The 19,773-nt window shown below is 43.0% G+C and overlaps 1 protein-coding gene across 7 annotated transcripts in view; it reads right to left on the bottom strand.

Moving 5' to 3' along the window:
- ST3GAL6 (ST3 beta-galactoside alpha-2,3-sialyltransferase 6) overlaps positions 1–19,773 on the bottom strand; it is a 635,416-nt gene that overhangs the window by 29,035 nt on the left and 586,608 nt on the right. For all 7 annotated transcript variants that reach the window (XM_078657726.1, XM_078657728.1, XM_078657722.1 and 4 more), the window contains one exon: positions 19,473–19,610. In XM_078657726.1, the coding sequence (XP_078513852.1) occupies positions 19,473–19,610 (138 nt within the window). The remainder of the gene's footprint in view (positions 1–19,472; positions 19,611–19,773) is intronic.

The following is a 19,773-nucleotide window of genomic DNA, read 5'->3' as shown; positions in this document are numbered from 1 at the left end:
ATAGGCTGCCCTAAACTTAATGTGTCCAGATGTACCTATCAACTCCTAAGTCGACATGTTTCGTGCATACCCCAAGCACTTCTTCGGGACTACACAGGGACCAGCCCTGTGTTCGCCACTCCTTAGCTCTTTCACTGAGATATTTATAGAAAAAGACTTTCAACTGCAGCAAACTCTACTAAGTGCATGCATTAATACCTACGTATTTTGTTCCAAAAAACACGTGGTTCCTGAAAGATAAAAAACAACTTGAAAGGTCACGGGGTGATTAGCCCCATATGTTATCACACACAGTGTTTATGCAGAAAATGTGATGGTTTTCTGTGATCCGAAAGCGGACTCATTGGCCGTGGTTGTTTTCATGCACAAAAACGTGATTCATTTCGTGCATTTTTGAACGTGATTTAAAAACACCTCGCTCAGTGACACACCCAAGCATTCATCAGTCATACACACTCATACATACTTTTCACGAGACCTAACTGGGCCCCATGGAGTCGGAGGGGTATCGGTATCCTAGCAACTCTAATGGGAGAGAAATCGAGTTGTTAAATCAACCAGCAATGCGCGTTTCTTGGCGATGTTACGAAAAACCCATTGGCGGTCCTTGGTGCCCTGTTTTCACTTACTTGTGCTCTGGTTACCTCCTACATTCAGGCACCTACTTGTCTCCCTCCGGTCCGGATGTTATCGGACTGGGGGTTTCAGTGATGTTTATAAGGAGATGCCGTTCGCGGTTTGTTAGTGCTGGCGTGGGAACGCCCTTACGCAAACTAGAGCGTGTGGTTCCATTCCTGTTTCACGCCTACGTGGCGGCCATCTTGGGGGTACCGATTTCGTCCTCTGTTATAAAAAAAGGTTCAGTTGGGACTGTTATGGGCATAAACACACCTCAAAAGTAATTTGGGGTGTTGTATATAAAATTCAGCGTATTTTCAGGGTATAAATTGGCCAGGTTATTTTCGAAAAAAAGTTGTTAGAAAATTATTAAGAATTTATCTGACGCACCAGGTTCACCAGAAATGCCCTCTGGGTTACTTATAATTTCTCACATCCATTAATTAATTAGCTATGACTGGCAGAAAAACCTTGATATTTCATCAGGGATCACGCAATCAGTTCGAAAAGATGGTAGTATTTATATTCGTGAAACTCATGAGTTTTATACACTATGGATCTGTTCACGTGTAGTACATGTTTACCATTTAGGTAAACTGTCCCCAGGGAATATCGTCATTCAGTCCCACAATATGCGAGCGGAGTTTGAACACCCAACGTTGCTCTTTTTCCAGTAGTTTCTTTTCCATGTCAGCATGGGGTTGTTGAATTTCCAGCACTACCCAACGCATATCATTGGGTGTGTGTGCCTTTTCCAGGAAGTGTGTTGTCATTTTTGTATTTGAGTGTTTACACCTGAAGTTACTGCGATGTTCAACCATTCTTGTGTTTACCTTTCTGGTTGTCATTCCTATGTAGTGCAAATTGCACACACATGTGATCATGTAAACGACCCCTGATGTGTTACAGTTTGAGAAGTTTTTCAAATCCCATACGAGGCCTGTGTTACAAGTCACCTGTTTGGTGGTTTCAGTAAGGTGGCACACACTACAATTGGAACATGGGTGGTGTCCCACTGGCAAAGGATGTAAAAGTCGGATAGGGCCTTCCGTATTCCTAGGACGTGTATGTACCACTAAATCTTTCAGATTTTTCCCTTTCCGATGACTGAACATCGGTTGGGTGATGTTCAGACCTCCACTGTTCAATGTTCTCCAATGTTTCTTTATGATTTTTGTCACCTGCTGTGAAGCTACGGTGTATGTAGTGATACAAATTGGTCTTCTTTCAGAGGTGTCTGATGGTGGTTCCTTGGGTTTTGACTCCAGCAGTGCATCCCTGTTATTATTGGATGCCCTTTTCTTTGCCTTCTGGACAATCCTTTTGGGATACTGTCTTTGGTATAGTTTATCGCACAGCTCCTTGGCCTGCACTTCGTAGTCACATTTTTCAGAGCAGTTCCTTCTTAGTCTTAGAAACTGTCCAAAAGGCAGATTTTCACGAAGTTGGCGTGGGTGGAAGCTCTCAAAACTCAGTAGACAATTCCTTGATGTTGGTTTAAAATGTGTAGTGGTTGTTAGTGTCCCTCTTTCAGCCTTAATGTTTAGATCCAGGAAGACCAGTTGTTCACGACTCATTGTAGAGGTGAACTTCAGAAAAGGGTCCTGTAGATTTAGCCACTTTAGGAAATCATATGCCTCCTGCTCATTTCCATTCCAGATGAGGATGACGTCATCGATGTAACGTCTCCACATCTGGATTTTGGTGGAGTGGGGATTGTCTGTACTCAGGATCTTCTTTGTCTCTAGCCAGTGCACATACAGTCCCGCCACGCTCGGCGCGAATGTGCTTCCCATGCTAGTTCCATGGGTTTGTTTGTATATGGTTTGCTGGAAGAGAAAGAAATTCTCGGTTAATGCAAGGCGGCAACATTCTAGCACTACATGCCTTGGTGTTTTGTAATCCCACTGGTTCTCAAATAGGATGTCCTCCAGAATTTGTAGTGTCTCTCTGTGTGGCAAGCTTGTATAGAGGCTTTCTACGTCGAGACCAATTAGTATCTGTGTGGAGGGGTCAAAAGTAAGGTCCTTTAAGAGGCACAGTACTGATTTTGTGTCCTTTAGGTATGTCTCTGTTTTCTGTACTAATGGTCTCAAGAAAGCGTCTGCAAACTTGGACAAGGGCTCTAGTATTGATCCTATGCCTGAGACGATTGGTCTCCCGGGTGGTTTTTCCAATCTTTTGTGGATCTTGGGGATCGTATAAAAATACGGAGTCCTTGGGTGTTTATTCTCCAGAAAGTCTGCTTCCTTTTTAGTTAACCAGTCATTGACCAGACATTCTTCCACCATCCCCGCGATCTCAATTCTTAGACGTTCTGTCGGGTCCGCCCTCAGAACCTCATAATTCCTTTGGTCAGCTAGTAATCTCAGACATTCATTCTTATAGTCTGCTGAGTTTTGTATCACAATTGCCCCGCCCTTATCGGCTGGCTTTATTGTGATTGTTGTGTCATTAGCTAGTTCATAGATGGCTTCCTTTTCAGCTCTACTGGTGTTATGAAATGTATTCAAAGACCCAGTGTCCAAATCCATTACATCCTTCAGGATTGCCTTTTCAAAAGCCAGTAGTTCTACTGGTAGGCTATTGGTAGGGGGGGTGAAAGATGATTTTTTCTTTAGTCCTGTGTCACTCACAGTTCCCATTGGTTGTGGTTTATCTTTAAAATAGACCTGTAATTTAATGCTGCGAACGAATTCCTTTAATTCACAGTGCAGCTTGAATTTATCCAAGGTTGTAGTGGGGACAAATCCTAAGCCTTTTTCCAAAACTCTATTTTGAACAGGTGTCAAAGCTTTGTCAGAGAGGTTTACCACTAGGCTTAGATGTTGCTGGTTGATGGTGTTGTTATCGGTCCTTGGCTCCTTGTGTGTGTTCTGTTGGTTTCCAGAGGTTGGGCCCATTGTACTTGCTGTCCTCTGGTTTTGCCTCGGCCTGGCCTTTTGCCCCTCCCTAAAAAAGGCTGTTGTGGTATTCCTGACATCTGGGTATTGTCCCAAAATGGGAAAGGTTGTTGTGGATATGGTTGTTGGAAAGGGGGGTGTCCGTAGAAGAACTGCGGTGGCGGTCCTTGGTAGGGTTGCCAAGGGTTTCCCCTGTTCATTCTCCTTCCCGCTCTGCCTCGTCTATTTCGCGGTTGATTGCGATTGTAACTGCTGTCAGAAGAGTCGGATCCCGTGTCCGAAGCCCCGCTGTCACTGTTGTAGCCTGGGTTCCTTCCAGAAAGTACATACTCGGCTTTGATGTATGGGTACACCTTTTCATGAGAGAAGGTTTTTTTATCTTTATAGAATTTTGCATATTTAGTATCTTTCAATGATACCTCGAATTCGGTCATAGACTTGTTCAGTTCGTCCAGTCTTCTCTTGAGTTCAGCTGGTGATTGGTACGATTTCAATTTAACTTCCAAATCCTGAATCTGCACCTTCAGTGCCTCAGCTGTGCGTGCAGCGGTTTTGACAATAAGGACTATCCAGTCCCTGGTGCAGTGCCAGCTGATCAGTGACCAGTCTTTTTTAAAAATGAGATCGTCTTGGAAGATAAATGGTTCGTTGTTCACTATAAGGCCGCGCGGTGCTGCGTTGGCCCTGTGATACTCACTCATCATTACCCCATGAATTATGGTTTTGACTAGGTTGCGCTTGAGTTCTGTTACTTCATCCCAGCTCTGTTGGGACTCACTAGTATCTTTGTAGGTAGTGCTTGAATGTGGAAGCATGGAGGCTATTATCCTATCTGCCTCATCTTCTGTGAAGGAGAGCCCTGTGATCTCTGCCATTTTGATCTTGTTCAGTTTGTACTCGTGTTTAGACTCGAAAGTGGGTGTGTGTCACTATGTAGGTGTCTTAATAGACTCCCGCAGCTGCGCGCTGCAACGTGTCAATAAATGGGGAAGGGAGTTAGAGGGTTATTAGCTAGGCTCGCCCTCCAATAATTTAAGTCAAACAGAAAAGGTTTCTGTTTCCAGATACCTTAGAGCCTTGCTAGAAGAAAACACAGCCAGCACTCACTGGGGTTGACTGTAGGAATTGTGTATAATGTATATAAAAAAGGAAAAGTTGTTCCTTTTTTAGGTGTCCCCTCACTCACCGGGGTTGCCCCACAGTGACATGCTTCATCATTGGGGCCATCCCAGTCCTCTACGGGCTGGGGCGTGCTACGACTTGCGAAGTTACGTAGGAGCACTTTTATGGACTATGTGTGGTGCATGTGTATTTGTGGGGAGTGGACTATGTGATGTGGGTTAAAAATACCTGCCCAGTAGGTTTTCAATAAACTTTATTCTGACCTCTAGGTGGTAATATTAAAAACGGGGTGGGGAGATAGGCTGCCCTAAACTTAATGTGTCCAGATGTACCTATCAACTCCTAAGTCGACATGTTTCGTGCATACCCCAAGCACTTCTTCGGGACTACACAGGGACCAGCCCTGTGTTCGCCACTCCTTAGCTCTTTCACTGAGATATTTATAGAAAAAGACTTTCAACTGCAGCAAACTCTACTAAGTGCATGCATTAATACCTACGTATTTTGTTCCAAAAAACACGTGGTTCCTGAAAGATAAAAAACAACTTGAAAGGTCACGGGGTGATTAGCCCCATATGTTATCACACACAGTGTTTATGCAGAAAATGTGATGGTTTTCTGTGATCCGAAAGCGGACTCATTGGCCGTGGTTGTTTTCATGCACAAAAACGTGATTCATTTCGTGCATTTTTGAACGTGATTTAAAAACACCTCGCTCAGTGACACACCCAAGCATTCATCAGTCATACACACTCATACATACTTTTCACGAGACCTAACTGGGCCCCATGGAGTCGGAGGGGTATCGGTATCCTAGCAACTCTAATGGGAGAGAAATCGAGTTGTTAAATCAACCAGCAATGCGCGTTTCTTGGCGATGTTACGAAAAACCCATTGGCGGTCCTTGGTGCCCTGTTTTCACTTACTTGTGCTCTGGTTACCTCCTACATTCAGGCACCTACTTGTCTCCCTCCGGTCCGGATGTTATCGGACTGGGGGTTTCAGTGATGTTTATAAGGAGATGCCGTTCGCGGTTTGTTAGTGCTGGCGTGGGAACAGGGCACCAAGGACCGCCAATGGGTTTTTCGTAACATCGCCAAGAAACGCGCATTGCTGGTTGATTTAACAACTCGATTTCTCTCCCATTAGAGTTGCTAGGATACCGATACCCCTCCGACTCCATGGGGCCCAGTTAGGTCTCGTGAAAAGTATGTATGAGTGTGTATGACTGATGAATGCTTGGGTGTGTCACTGAGCGAGGTGTTTTTAAATCACGTTCAAAAATGCACGAAATGAATCACGTTTTTGTGCATGAAAACAACCACGGCCAATGAGTCCGCTTTCGGATCACAGAAAACCATCACATTTTCTGCATAAACACTGTGTGTGATAACATATGGGGCTAATCACCCCGTGACCTTTCAAGTTGTTTTTTATCTTTCAGGAACCACGTGTTTTTTGGAACAAAATACGTAGGTATTAATGCATGCACTTAGTAGAGTTTGCTGCAGTTGAAAGTCTTTTTCTATAAATATCTCAGTGAAAGAGCTAAGGAGTGGCGAACACTGGGCTGGTCCCTGTGTAGTCCCGAAGAAGTGCTTGGGGTATGCACGAAACATGTCGACTTAGGAGTTGATAGGTACATCTGGACACATTAAGTTTAGGGCAGCCTATCTCCCCACCCCGTTTTTAATATTACCACCTAGAGGTCAGAATAAAGTTTATTGAAAACCTACTGGGCAGGTATTTTTAACCCACATCACATAGTCCACTCCCCACAAATACACATGCACCACACATAGTCCATAAAAGTGCTCCTACGTAACTTCGCAAGTCGTAGCACGCCCCAGCCCGTAGAGGACTGGGATGGCCCCAATGATGAAGCATGTCACTGTGGGGCAACCCCGGTGAGTGAGGGGACACCTAAAAAAGGAACAACTTTTCCTTTTTTATATACATTATACACAATTCCTACAGTCAACCCCAGTGAGTGCTGGCTGTGTTTTCTTCAATTTCGCATATTCTCAGAAGGTAAAGGCTCAAACGGAAGGTGATGAGGCGAGAATGCGCGGATTACTTCCTGGTAATTTTTGTTACTCCAGTTCTCCCTCCCCGTTCTCAGTGCACAAGATCATTGCTTCCTCTTCTACTGCTTTCCCTCTCTAATGAAGGTACTGCTGTCGGCATCCAAGGTTGTAATGGCAAGTTACTCTTGAAAACTGGAGTGCGGCACATTAGCTGGTGTCCGGACCAGTGCCATGGGAGAGTGTTGCCTTGCTTTCTCGAACTTCTGTCTTGTAATCAGTTGTAGACACATCTTCAAAATGTACTGAAAAATGTAAAGTAATCAAGTTTACAGGTAAGTAATCTGAGCATCACTAGGATAATGGAAGGAACGCCATCAAGCCAGCAGCAAGTGAAAAAAAGATTGATAAGAGGTTATAGATGGATGCTCTCATTATATAAATAATCGCTGAATTCCACTGGCTCAAGTCAACTTCGGCGAAACAGAAGAGTTGCCACACAGCTCAAAGTGTTGGTAAGTACAATCAATGGAAGGCAGTAACCGTAGGATAAAATACATTGTGTCACATTTTGGGACACTATGCATGCTTGGTTGAAATTTGCAATTCTTGCCATATAAGTAGCATTTCAAGTAAAATCAAGCAGGCCTGAAAAGGCACTAACCAAGTGGTTACCATCTTACCTTGCACTGTAGACTTCGCTACCATCAGCCTATGCAATTGCTCAGGTCGGCATATCAAGCTTCGCTATCCCTCATATCCGCACTTCCAGATTTGGAGGCAGGTCCTTTGCAAATCTTGCCCCATGTCACTGGAACAAGCTTCCTTTGCATATCAAGTTGTGTCAGGATCTGTCTAAGTTCCAAAAACTTCCAAAGACGTGGATGTTCTAACAGCACTTTGCTGACTCTGAGTTGCAAAGCGGCGAGATGTACCTTTGGGTGTGAGGTGCTGCGCAATAGCATATGCCCATAACATAACGTAACAAGCTTCATACTACTAGAGCTTATCTGAAGGACCAAACAATGCTTCTAGTTAATGATCTTTTCAGGCAGGATTTGGGTAAAGCTGGGCTTCCAATAAACACTTTAGGTCACTATATGTAGCTTTGATGGCAAACACCTATTTTTGAGAACTTGTGTTCTTTTCGAATACGTATGTTCATGGGTGTTCCCTTTTTGCCAGTACAGTACATGCCTATTAGGCGAAAAAAATGGAATACCTCTTTTCGAAATGGCAAATTTCCATGCCCTGCAGAGGATCAATATGTATGCATTTTTTCTCTACTCGTGCAGTCTAGTACAGACTGTTCACATAGTTCATCCTAAATGATACCATCACAATAATAGCTACAAGATTTAAATGAAAAAATAAAAAAACAACCTACGGATTTGCTCTATGACTCTAAAGGGAAAATTGCAAAAATGCAGGAATACAACATAGGCATCCTTAATGCCAATAAGGCAGGTAAAACCACCACCTATTTTTATGTAACAAGGCCTGTTATGATAGAAACATGTTGTCACCACACCTTAACTTGTTTGAGTGGCGCAGTCTTTCTAGATAAAGAAAACTTTTTTTTACCATGACTGCTGGTATCTTCTTTAGGACATGGGCCACAGTTCCCTTTGCTACTTCTTTGTGGATAATCCACAAACAAGATCTAGGTTTTGATTTGGTTAATTCATTTTCATCCACTGGCTACTGCTTATTTTGTACTGTTTTCTGGTGTTCGGCACTGGCACCTATTTTTAAAGACTACCAGTTATTTATGAGAGTAGCCCACATGGTGGCACTCTCATCCATTCTTTATTAGCACACACAAATGTTTAGCAATTCAATGTATCACAAAACAATACAAGTCACACTTCCAGACCATCCCTACAGCTTGGAGTGACCTACAATAGTCTAAATGTCACCGTTTTTTTTTTTTTGTAATTGTGATGGTTCCGTAGGTAATGCTGGAATTTCCATGCGGCTGTGGGTGGTGCCTTCTGCATTGGAATACCTTGGGCCCTGGCACTGCTATTTTTACAAATAAAGCACTGACATTAGCTCATCAAAAGCATACTATCTGAGATACTTTGCCAGTCGTTGTACCTTGTTAGTTGCGCAAGTATCGTATGTCTGCATAAAACTAATGAATAAGCATAAAAGATCTGCAATAGAAATGAAACAATAATTCAGATGCATGCGCAATACCTTAAGACATCTTCTACATCGGTGCCTTATGGATGGACTTTGCCTTATTCTTCCCCACTCCAGTAGGAACGATTCAACTCAGGGAAGAGTGCCACCCTATGTGGGCAACTCCTGGCTGTCTATGGAGCCAAAGACAGCTGATGACTGATAAGAACTGTAAACCCTAAACCTGTTGTTGTCCCTATCTTTATTCCAACGCCATTCCATACACCAAGAAGAATGCACACATTCTTTCTGGAAGGAACCCTAAATACACACCACCAAGCATCTATACAGATTTGGAATACTTCTGGATATACTTAGTGACAATCAACTCACTTAGTTTGGAGGGACAGGGCAGTTATGCCTCTGATGTGCAATTACCAGTGTTTATTTAGGGACGTAACCCTTTCAGTCGTGGCCTAATTACACAAAAAAGTTGAGGTGAAATTTGTACGACTATTTGCTGCGGAACACAGAGCTCAGTATCTCCTGATGACCACAGACAGGATAATCTCCTGTTTGTCTGGTAGTTTCAGCATTTGATTTTACTGAACATAGTTAATGAAAATGCCTCCCAATTGTTCTGCCCTTAGAATGATTTACCGATGTCCTTAATAAAATCCAGATTTTCTGTCCAGCAGGCTGTGAAAAATCTAAATTGTTGTGCCAGCCTTGAAGTTATCTTAGCATCCATTTTAAGTCACTTTTGTTTTCACTGACCTTTGCCCTGTCAATGTGGATATAAAGTCGAATGAGCGTTTGTTCCCCCTATCTTCAGAACTGACGTGGCATAACACTGTTGTTTTCAATCCCTGAAGTAGTTTTCAAATGTTGAAGACTTTCTGCTGTTAAATATTACCACTCCCCCAGCTGGATCTCTGTATGCACTGCTACTTAATGCTATTTGAAGGAGCAGGTTCTGAATAACAAGACCTTCAGACAAAATATTTAGAACAAGTGACTGGATCGACAATATTATTTTCAGCATAAATAATGGATTCGGTACTGGGATTCAATTTATGTGTTCAGCAACTGTATTGTCCTAAAATTATCCGGAAACTACACCAAGGACGGCTACGTGTTTCCAGGCGGAGTTTAGACTGGCATCTGGTGTGCTAATAATTTGGGGCGGTCTTGGACATGCGTTTTGCTGTGAAATTTGCATATAGACCGCAATGCCTGCATATCACTCAAAGTGAAATCATATAGTGTACAAATCAATTAAAAGGCACATGAATAAAGGGATGACTTTTCTGGCAGGCGGACATGCACCATAATTATATAAATACCGTATAGGTAGAACTACACTTTCCATCTGGCAAACAAAGAAAATGTAAGCACATCTCACATACTGGCCCTACTTACATATTTAATGGCCCTGTTAGCAAAAGTTCTTGGAAGAAAGAAAATAAAGATTTAGGACAAACGTAAATAGTGCTACCTACAGTGATTAATTTGTTAAAAATAAGTGCAGCAGCTCAACGTTGCTGCTAAATAATAAGGTTTCAGACTACCAAGGACACCCTATCTTAATCCCATTTCATGTCTCTTTCTGCCATCAGTTCACGCCTCCTGTTTTCATCTCTCACGTTCACAGGTTCTTTTAGACCCTCTCTTCTCCTTTTCTCACTCTTTTCTATTTTTTGCTTGCTCAGACTATCGCCCTTTTCTGGCATTCTTTTTTTAATTTCAACATATTTTTATTGATTTTTTAAACATATAATCATCAAAGCTTTGTCGTTACAGGGTGGCAGCCCACACTGGCTGCGCTTTTTAGGAATACAGTTACACTGTATATATGGTTGGTTGCCCCCCTTCCACTGTCCCGTTAAGAGAATAGGAAAGAGTGAAAGATGAAAGGATAGGGAATAAGAAGAGAGAAGAAGCCTTATTGTGCCATAAGTCTGCGTCCCTCGAGTTTGTGTTGTGATCTCGTGGGGGTGTTGTGTGGGGCCCTTTGGTCCCTTTTGCTTGCTCCGTTCAAGGGGGTTCGTATGGGTCCAGGAATTTGTCCAATGATGCCCACATTTCCCTGGAGGTTTGCTTCCATGGTGAGTTCCGCAGGGTAGTGCTATGCGCACCTCTCAGGTACGTCACCCAGTTGAGTATCTGTCAAACTGTGATAATGAAAACATAGATTCCAACTGTCTTGCTTTACTGTATAAAAATAAAATCCGAATTCTGAATTCCACAGGCCAACCCCTTCTTCTACAATTACTCTAGATGTCTCTAAGTCACTCCCCTTTGTAGACTGGGTGACCTCCCTACCGTCTACGACAAAACGAGTTCTCTCTCATGCTAGGGTTAAAGTCAGAGGGTTTAGAAGGGCTCTGGAAATGAAAAGATGGCGATCCTGACAGTCCCCTTACCAACGAGGTAGTTTAAATGCTGCAATTTGTTCAGCAAGATACTCTGCCCCTCCCAGATGGCTAATCACAGTCAAGTGGCTGGTTGTTGACAACAGCCCTATATTCGTCTCCAGATCCTAGGCTTCTGTCCTCTGACGACGAAGGTCACTAAGTCTAGTCAGAAATGTATATTCGGGCTCTGGGGTTGAGATGAGGGGCAAAACAGGGTCTACACAAGTTTTGGCTTAGGCAGTACCAAAATGCATTTTTACAAATATCTTTTCCACTAAAATAATCAAAATCAGATTTTTCACCATTAATTAAGATTTTAAAAACTAAGTGGAAAATAACCTTCTATGATTTTACTTACAATTTTCCAGGTGAAGATAATTCCAATTTTACTAAGGACTACCGACCGCAAAAGTGGACCACAAATAATCCAAGCAGAAAGGGGCTGAAGGTGATCTGCCAGAATTGACCTGTAAACCATCAGATGGCAACACAAAGACCGCAAGCAGCAGCATCCCGGTCATTTCAACTAACTATAGGCATGCATCCCCAGTTTCTACAACAAAAATAATCTCCACCATTAAGGAAGACCATGTAATCCAAGCGACTCTCCAAATTCTCACTCCCAATTTAAAAGCTGCACTATTCTGCTCATTCCTGAATATAAGTCCAGAGGCCGTGGGGACGTCCTCAGGGAACATTCTATTATTACTTCAATCAATCAGTAGCTTGGCGGACATAAGGTCACACGACCCAAAAATAATGGAGTTAAAAATCTTCAAACAACTCTCAGATCATGAGGTAAAAAAGGAAACTTGGTCCTCAGACGAAACATTGAGGATAATTCTGGAAGAAGAGGATCAGCTAAGGGCCTGGGGAATTAAGCTCTCTCAAAAGCCAAGCTCGCCAGATCCCTTGCTACCAATTAGACCTGAGCAAGCAACCCCATGTATTTAATCTCTGGGTAAGAAGACTCAATACGTGCTTAAAGGGGCACGCAGCACAGATGCACTTCTGACAGATTCAAAAGATCGGAGCCTAGCGGCCCGACTGGAAGACTGGACCTAGCTAGCCAGGTCAATAAACCAATATGGCAAGAGCACTAGACACATAACTTCCAGTAGGCGACCACCAACTACGACTATGCTTGAGGAATATAAACTGGCTAGGAAACAAAACAACAGACAGAGAGCTTCTGGTTTACTTCCAAGACTTCAACCTCATTCTATTACAAGAGACCTGGCTAGACAAACCTTTTCATTTACATGGTTTAAAAACACATTATTTGCCAGTAGTAAAAAGTGTCAAATTCGGGCACCTGAAGGGCGGATTAACAATCTACTCGTCAATTAAGAGCATAACAGCGACCAAGGATGTAAATACTAATATAACCTCAACAAATGCAATAAAAGCTCTCAGAGTGGATATAGGTGATGGCAACCACCTTTTAACATGCATCTATTAGGGCCTAGAGAAGGGATGAACTACTGGAGGAACAACTTATGGCATGGAACATCCCCCGCCAGGAAGAGAGCAAATGGAGGAGTCAATCAAGACTAGCTAGAAATTTCGTAAGGGATATGGAACACTGAAGCTTTGTGGCACTCAATGGCATTTTCCGGGAGACCATCCCCCGGCGGCTATATTTCACAATGCTGCTGCCAGTACCCTAATAGATGACACCTTTGTAACCCTAGCGCTTATCAGCAACATTGCAGACTTCCAGATAGGGACACAAGACCAAAGTGACCATCTACCACAGGAAATTACTTTGAACACATTTAGCTCGATACTAGCCCAGCCAGTGGAAGATCCAGACTCCATTTATACAGTGAACTGCAGGAGGATAAAAAGTAAAAACAACCAACCTGGAGGAGGCAGTTACAAATGTGTTAACACGCAGGGAACTTTTTACCAAAAAATTAGGAAAAATGCACTCTGCAAGGGAAAGGCCCCGCTCAACATCTAGGGAAACTCTTCAAAAGTGGATCTCCCCTCAATTACCAGACAAACAACATAATCACCTCTCCATCTCTAAGAACTCAAACTTAAGGGAGCTTAAGAAAGCAATAAACAAAACATTACGTAGGCTCTGACGAACATGATCAGATCCCACCACTGACAAGGAGCAAACGAAATTAAAAGCTAACAAGAAAAAGGAAATCTGGCAAGCTAAAAGGGAAATGGATGATAAACTGTGGGCCAAGCTACTGTAAGACTAACAGCGCAAGATTCTGGCGCACAATAAACAAACGCACAAAGAGTCAATTCACACCTAATGGAGAAGCCTGGGAAACTCACCTTCTGCAACATTTCAAATCAAAACAGGAAGGTTTTAGGATCGGCAAGCCTAGGCCCAGCTACATTCCAGGAGTAACATTTCCCGATCAAGCTAATCCATTAGTAACTGATTCGCTCTCATTTTCAAACAATCAGATCAAGAACAGGATGGCTAAAGGCAAGCAGGAGGGCGCACCAGGTCCTAGCGTGATTCCACCGATCCTATTAAAAAAAGAACCGGACTACTGGGCGGCTGCACTACTACTGCTGTTTGGAGAAACCATATCAGATTCCTGCAGGGGGTCCATCATATCCCCAATATACAAGAGAAGCGATAAGAACGAAGCAAAAAGCTACAGGTTGGTAGCATTGATTGAGAACGATGCCAAATACTAAGCCGGCCTTCTCATGGATGATCTTAGAGAGTGGGCTACCAATCAACCAACCCCATCACTCAGACGGGCTTCTGCAAGTGCATGGGAACTACAAAGAACATATTCACCCTGTCTTTACTAATAGACGCTGTCAAAGCAGCAAAACTATCACTTTTCATGTGCTTTATCGACTACTGATCGGCTTTCGACAACATAGACAGGAATACATTTTGGGCCAAACTTGATAAAAGGAATATACCATCTGCTCTCTTAAACCAGCTGATACTTTTACTCACTGATATGTGGGTTCAAGTGAAGCTAGGAGACGGCAGCTCTGTTCAGGAAAATACCAACCACAAAGGGCTTGACACAGGGGTGTGTGCTGGCCCCGACGCTGTTCAATCTATTTATGGCTGATTTATCGACGGAATTGGACAAATACAAATCACACGCCCTAAGGATGGGAGGGCTTTCACTTTACAATTTACTGTACGCTGACGATCTTGTTCTGCTTAGCCAAACACCGATTGGACTTCAAAATCTGCTAGACGCAACCAACAGCTATTCTGCTAACAAAGGTCTAAGCATCAACCTAGATAGATCCAAGGTAATGCGACTAAATCCAAAAAAGAACGCACTGAGTCACCGTTGGCATTTGGCCGGTCAAACAATAGAAGTAGTTGAGTAATATAAGTACTTGGGGGTGATAATAGATAAAGGCATGTTCAAAGCACAAAAAGAAGCCATCAAGAGAAGAGGCAACTCAATCGCGGTACCTTTAAAAACCATCAAATATAAAACTGACGGTCCAAGCCTCAGGCCACTGCTCCAGGTACTAAAAGCAAAGCTTTTCCCAACTATTACCCATGGAAGTGAGTGCCTGAGGGGAAGAGACGCGGGCATTTTGGACAGCATAGTCTTAAGATCAGTATGAATGATATTTAATCTACCTAAATGCCTGGGCCGCCCAAATCAGGTTGGAATTTGGTCTGCAAATCCAAGAAATCGCTTGCAAAGGTGCCTATGTCAAATGCTAAAAACACAGTTGATGGACAGAATGTAGAACAATGTCATACATTCTCCCCAGTACAAGGATCTGGGCCTTAATCCATCAGTTTTTTTTGCACTCCACACCACCCTGGGTTAGACACTGGCTATATGCAAATCAGCTCTGACCCTGTGCCTCATGGGAACAGTCCAGTCCGAACTACCAAGCCATGTCTTTCCCAGACCGGAATCAAGCATCCAAGGACCGGTTTCTGGCTATCAGCCTTCATCAGCCTGGATAGCTTGACTCCAGTGGTGTGGAGAGCCTGGGACTCACGTCTGAGCATCCCCAGCACACTCAGGGTGAAATTGCAAAAAACACAGTTGATGGACAGAATGTAGAACAATGTCATACATTCTCCCCAGTACAAGGATCTGGGCCTTAATCCATCAGTTTTTTTTGCACTCCACACCACCCTGGGTTAGACACTGGCTATATGCAAATCAGCTCTGACCCTGTGCCTCATGGGAACAGTCCAGTCCGAACTACCAAGCCATGTCTTTCCCAGACCGGAATCAAGCATCCAAGGACCGGTTTCTGGCTATCAGCCTTCATCAGCCTGGATAGCTTGACTCCAGTGGTGTGGAGAGCCTGGGACTCACGTCTGAGCATCCCCAGCACACTCAGGGTGAAATTGCAAAAAACACAGTTGATGGACAGAATGTATTACAATGTCTTACATTCTCCCCAGTACAAGGATCTGGGCCTTAATCCATCAGTTTTTTTTGCACTCCACACCACCCTGGGTTAGACACTGGCTATATGCAAATCAGCTCTGACCCTGTGCCTCATGGGAACAGTCCAGTCCGAACTACCAAGCCATGTCTTTCCCAGACCGGAATCAAGCATCCAAGGACCGGTTTCTGGCTATCAGCCTTCATCAGCCTGGATAGCTTGACTCCAGTGGTGTGGAGAGCCTGGGACTCACGTCTGAGCATCCCCAGCACACTCAGGGTGAAATTGCAAAAAACACAGTTGATGGACAGAATGTATTACAATGTCATACATCCTCCCCAGTACAAGGATCTGGGCCTTAATCCATCAGTTTTTTTTGCACTCCACACCACCCTGGGTTAGACACTGGCTATATGCAAATCAGCTCTGACCCTGTGCCTCATGGGAACAGTCCAGTCCGAAATACCAAGCCATGTCTTTCCCAGACCGGAATCAAGCATCCAAGGACCGGTTTCTGGCTATCAGCCTTCATCAGCCTGGATAGCTTGACTCAAGTGGTGTGGAGAGCCTGGGACTCACGTCTGAGCATCCCCAGCACACTCAGGGTGAAATTGCAAAAAACACAGTTGATGGACAGAATGTAGAACAATGTCATACATTCTCCCCAGTACAAGGATCTGGGCCAAATGAGTCAAATGCTGGCACAGAAATAAAAGGACTGACCCTGGAACACTGAATGCCTACTTATGGAATGATGCAACAAAGAAACAATGTCCTGAGAGGTAAAGATATGTAGACAATTAAACATGCATGCATACAGCATTACTTGTTTCGATCCTCATTGGTTAGGATCGTCATCAGGACTTGGTTGTCTGATTAGGGGCGTGCTTGATAGGTAGTCCGGAGACCCGAAAGGGGGGTGGCTAGTTAGCAAACCATCACGATAATGTGGGGCCGCCTGCGATGCATGGGGTCGGTCCGATCACAGGGTGTCTGGGACCTGCTTGTGGGCACTTGTATGAGTCTGTGCCTGAGTAGGCCGTCTGGGATCTGGCCGTGGTTCAGCACGTAATCTCAATAATTTGGCGTGCCGGTGCAGGAATAAATCTCCGCGTGTGAAAGCCGGACAAAGTTTTCGCGAAGTGGAATGGTATATGGGTTACACTCCTGTAAAGTTTACATACTTATGGAATGAAATACACTCAAAGAAGGAATGGGCAGCCATGTCCTATTTGACAGCTTCGATGAATTGTCTAGGCCTTGCGGATCTTTGGGAGGCCTCAGGGATGCAAAACAGCTTCAAACAACTTGTAAACAAGACAGTGAATAGGCGGTCTATGGTGGAAGACAAGGCAGCGCTCAAAGAAAGGGCCCACGGATAGTTCGTCCTGCAGAGCTACACTAAACCCTCCCCACAATCTTGTTTAGGTTCTGGATTTACCAGGAGAACGAATGAAAAATATCTTCATTTTCAAATGGGCGTTCAACTGCCTCTGGCTGCACCTCCCACAATGGAAACGATCACAGACACTGACTACCTGCCGCCTATGTGGGAAAGCAGAAGAGAATGTCTTACACCTACTGTGCATTTGCGGGAAACTGCAATTTGAACACCAATTGCTACTAAAGCCCATCTTTAAAATCAAGGGGATAAGATATGGTAGGCAAGCAGTGAACGCATGCTTTGGAGGTGGAGATGTGCAGCTGTCCTGCCACTTTGTACGATTCATGGCGGCGGCGGGGGAAAAAATCCTAAGAACAAGTAGCTAGTAATTTCCGTCAATGCAACCAAAAGATGCCCCAGTGTTGGTGCTCTGGTAACAACAAGCAATTAAACGGTAAGCCCTATATAATTCAAATCCATTCCATGAGCGGCACATCTTTTGCCTCGTATCGATCGCACAACCTCTGCAAAGCTGGAAACCTCCCCCTCCATCATTTGGGTCCTCTCAGTTTTATATTTTTTACACTTGTGCTCTGACCGATTCACTTTGAAAATCGGAACGATCTGGACCCGGTACCAAAAGCTTGTGGTACAATGGCCACCAGTAAAACACCATCCCGGCTGTCTAGAGAACAATCATGTATACTGTTGCCTACCCTTTCTTTTAGAATGACCAGTGTTGACCTTTATACCACTGAAATATGTTTCGTTGAACCCTATGCCACTTTTTACACTCTTTTTAAGCAAAAAAACTATTTTAAAATATAACATCTCATTGCAATGGTTTTAATTAACCACACAAATAAAGTTATCAGTCATCTTGCAACGCGCTACGCACTTTATGTGCTAGTAACAGCATGCAATTTAAAAATATCTGAAACTAAGAATGGAGTTTATGTTTACCTCGCTGTTCCTTGCACATTGAATCAGCTCATAGACGATCCATTTGCTATGCTGGAATGTAAGATTAAAATCTGTGTGACAATTCTAGTTAGCAAATGCACCTAGGGTTTTAGTTAACCAGGACAGTGTTTATATTGCTCATTTTGCACATTGAATCAACTGCCTGATTTTGCGCATCTAACTAACTTCAGCCAAAATGTTTATGTTCCATCTTAAGAATGAAGACTGCGCTTTTAAACATTCTAAATAACAATTACTATATGCTGTTCTGACTATCTCGACACAAGGAATTAACGTTTTATGATATGTTAATCAAGTTTCTTTTAATTATGAAACCTGCTGTACCATGTTATTATGCCAAAATTGTTAAGGTTTTTATTAACTAAACAAAAAAAATCTACTACGACTGCTGTTAATTTTAGCAAGAATATTTAGGGGCAACTTTTTCGGACGCGGCAAAGGCATTTTTCGTTTCCATGTATTATGAAAGCGCTTTTAAACTGCAACTCATCCATAGCGCAGTAGTGCTCCTCTTTATGACAAATATGTGGGTGGTGTCAACAGCCCACATGCAACATTAAACTTCCACACCGCTAGTGCACTTTATGTGTTAGCTAACAATGGCTTTACAGGACAAACAGACTAATTGGGTGAAATTAACAGTAGCATTTTAAGGACAGAGCACATGCATTGTGGCACTGATTGGCAGTGTCGCAGCACAGGGAGTCCTAATACCAGCAAAAAAAGGGCTCGGAAAAAGGTAAAAGATGAAAAATATTGCATGATTTTTCAGAAATTATTAATTGTTTACTGTGTGTTGCCCTGGTTAAGCATTAGGACGAACAGTCACTATCAAACCTGACATAAAAGGTACAGGATATGTTTCCCAGAACACTGATTAGGATTCCTCTAGGGCAGTGAAGGAACAACAACACTACACACCATTTAGGCAAATGACCTTAATACCCCAGTTTGCTTCTAAATAGGGCTTTGGAAAAGTAGACCTTACCTCTACTAAGCAGAAGTACTTGGTTGGAGCACTTTAGAAAAGCACAAAGTGACAAAGGAAAATGCTTGAATCTATCTAAAATACGAATATTTACTCTGGGCACATTTCTTTCCATCATGTTAGCCTTTGTCGTTAGCCATTGAAAACTAAAGTGAACGATCCATAGTTTGACTGATACATCTTTATGATTCATCTTTGCTCCAGAGACAGGTGATGAACTTATGCTTCCAGGTGGAGGCAGTAAGGTTTACAGGAATGTAACAAAGGGCTATTACACAACTTATCCACCAAGGACTATCTGAAGAATGCTCTAATATGATTTTCAGGGGATGCTTACTTTGGACCCAACTGCTGGGATACATAACAAGCGCAATCGAGTTGGTCTTATTCCACATATACTGATGGTAAAGAGAGCTTCATGGAATAGAGTCTTGTGTGTTCACTTTAGCATTAAAATGAAAAGTCTTAAAAACAGATATAGACAACAATATTGGCTAGAAATTAAAAACAACAGTTAAATAAGGAACTTACTTCATTTTTAGGAAATAGTTTGGGAAAATTCAGAAGTCCATGGGCTATTTCTCTAAATATAACTGGATTTAGTATCCTGATTTGTTGAGATCCATACATCATCTTCAAGGGAGGTTTTCGCCAAAAACCAAAGGTGCTCTGGAACAGATACAGAAATGTATAATACATTCTTTGAATTCTCTTTACATACCAAAGGAGGAGGATAAAAGAAGTAAAGAATGCTTAATGAAACTTGGATAAAAAATGTATTTCCAAAACACCTTTTTAGAAACTGTTCTTGGGCGCTTTCACATTAGCTATA

This window comes from Lissotriton helveticus, chromosome 8 (genome assembly GCF_964261635.1).
Source record: "Lissotriton helveticus chromosome 8, aLisHel1.1, whole genome shotgun sequence".
Lineage (NCBI taxonomy): Eukaryota > Metazoa > Chordata > Amphibia > Caudata > Salamandridae > Lissotriton > Lissotriton helveticus.
Note: the sequence above shows the minus strand (reverse complement) of the source record. Positions and strands in the feature narration are given on the sequence as shown.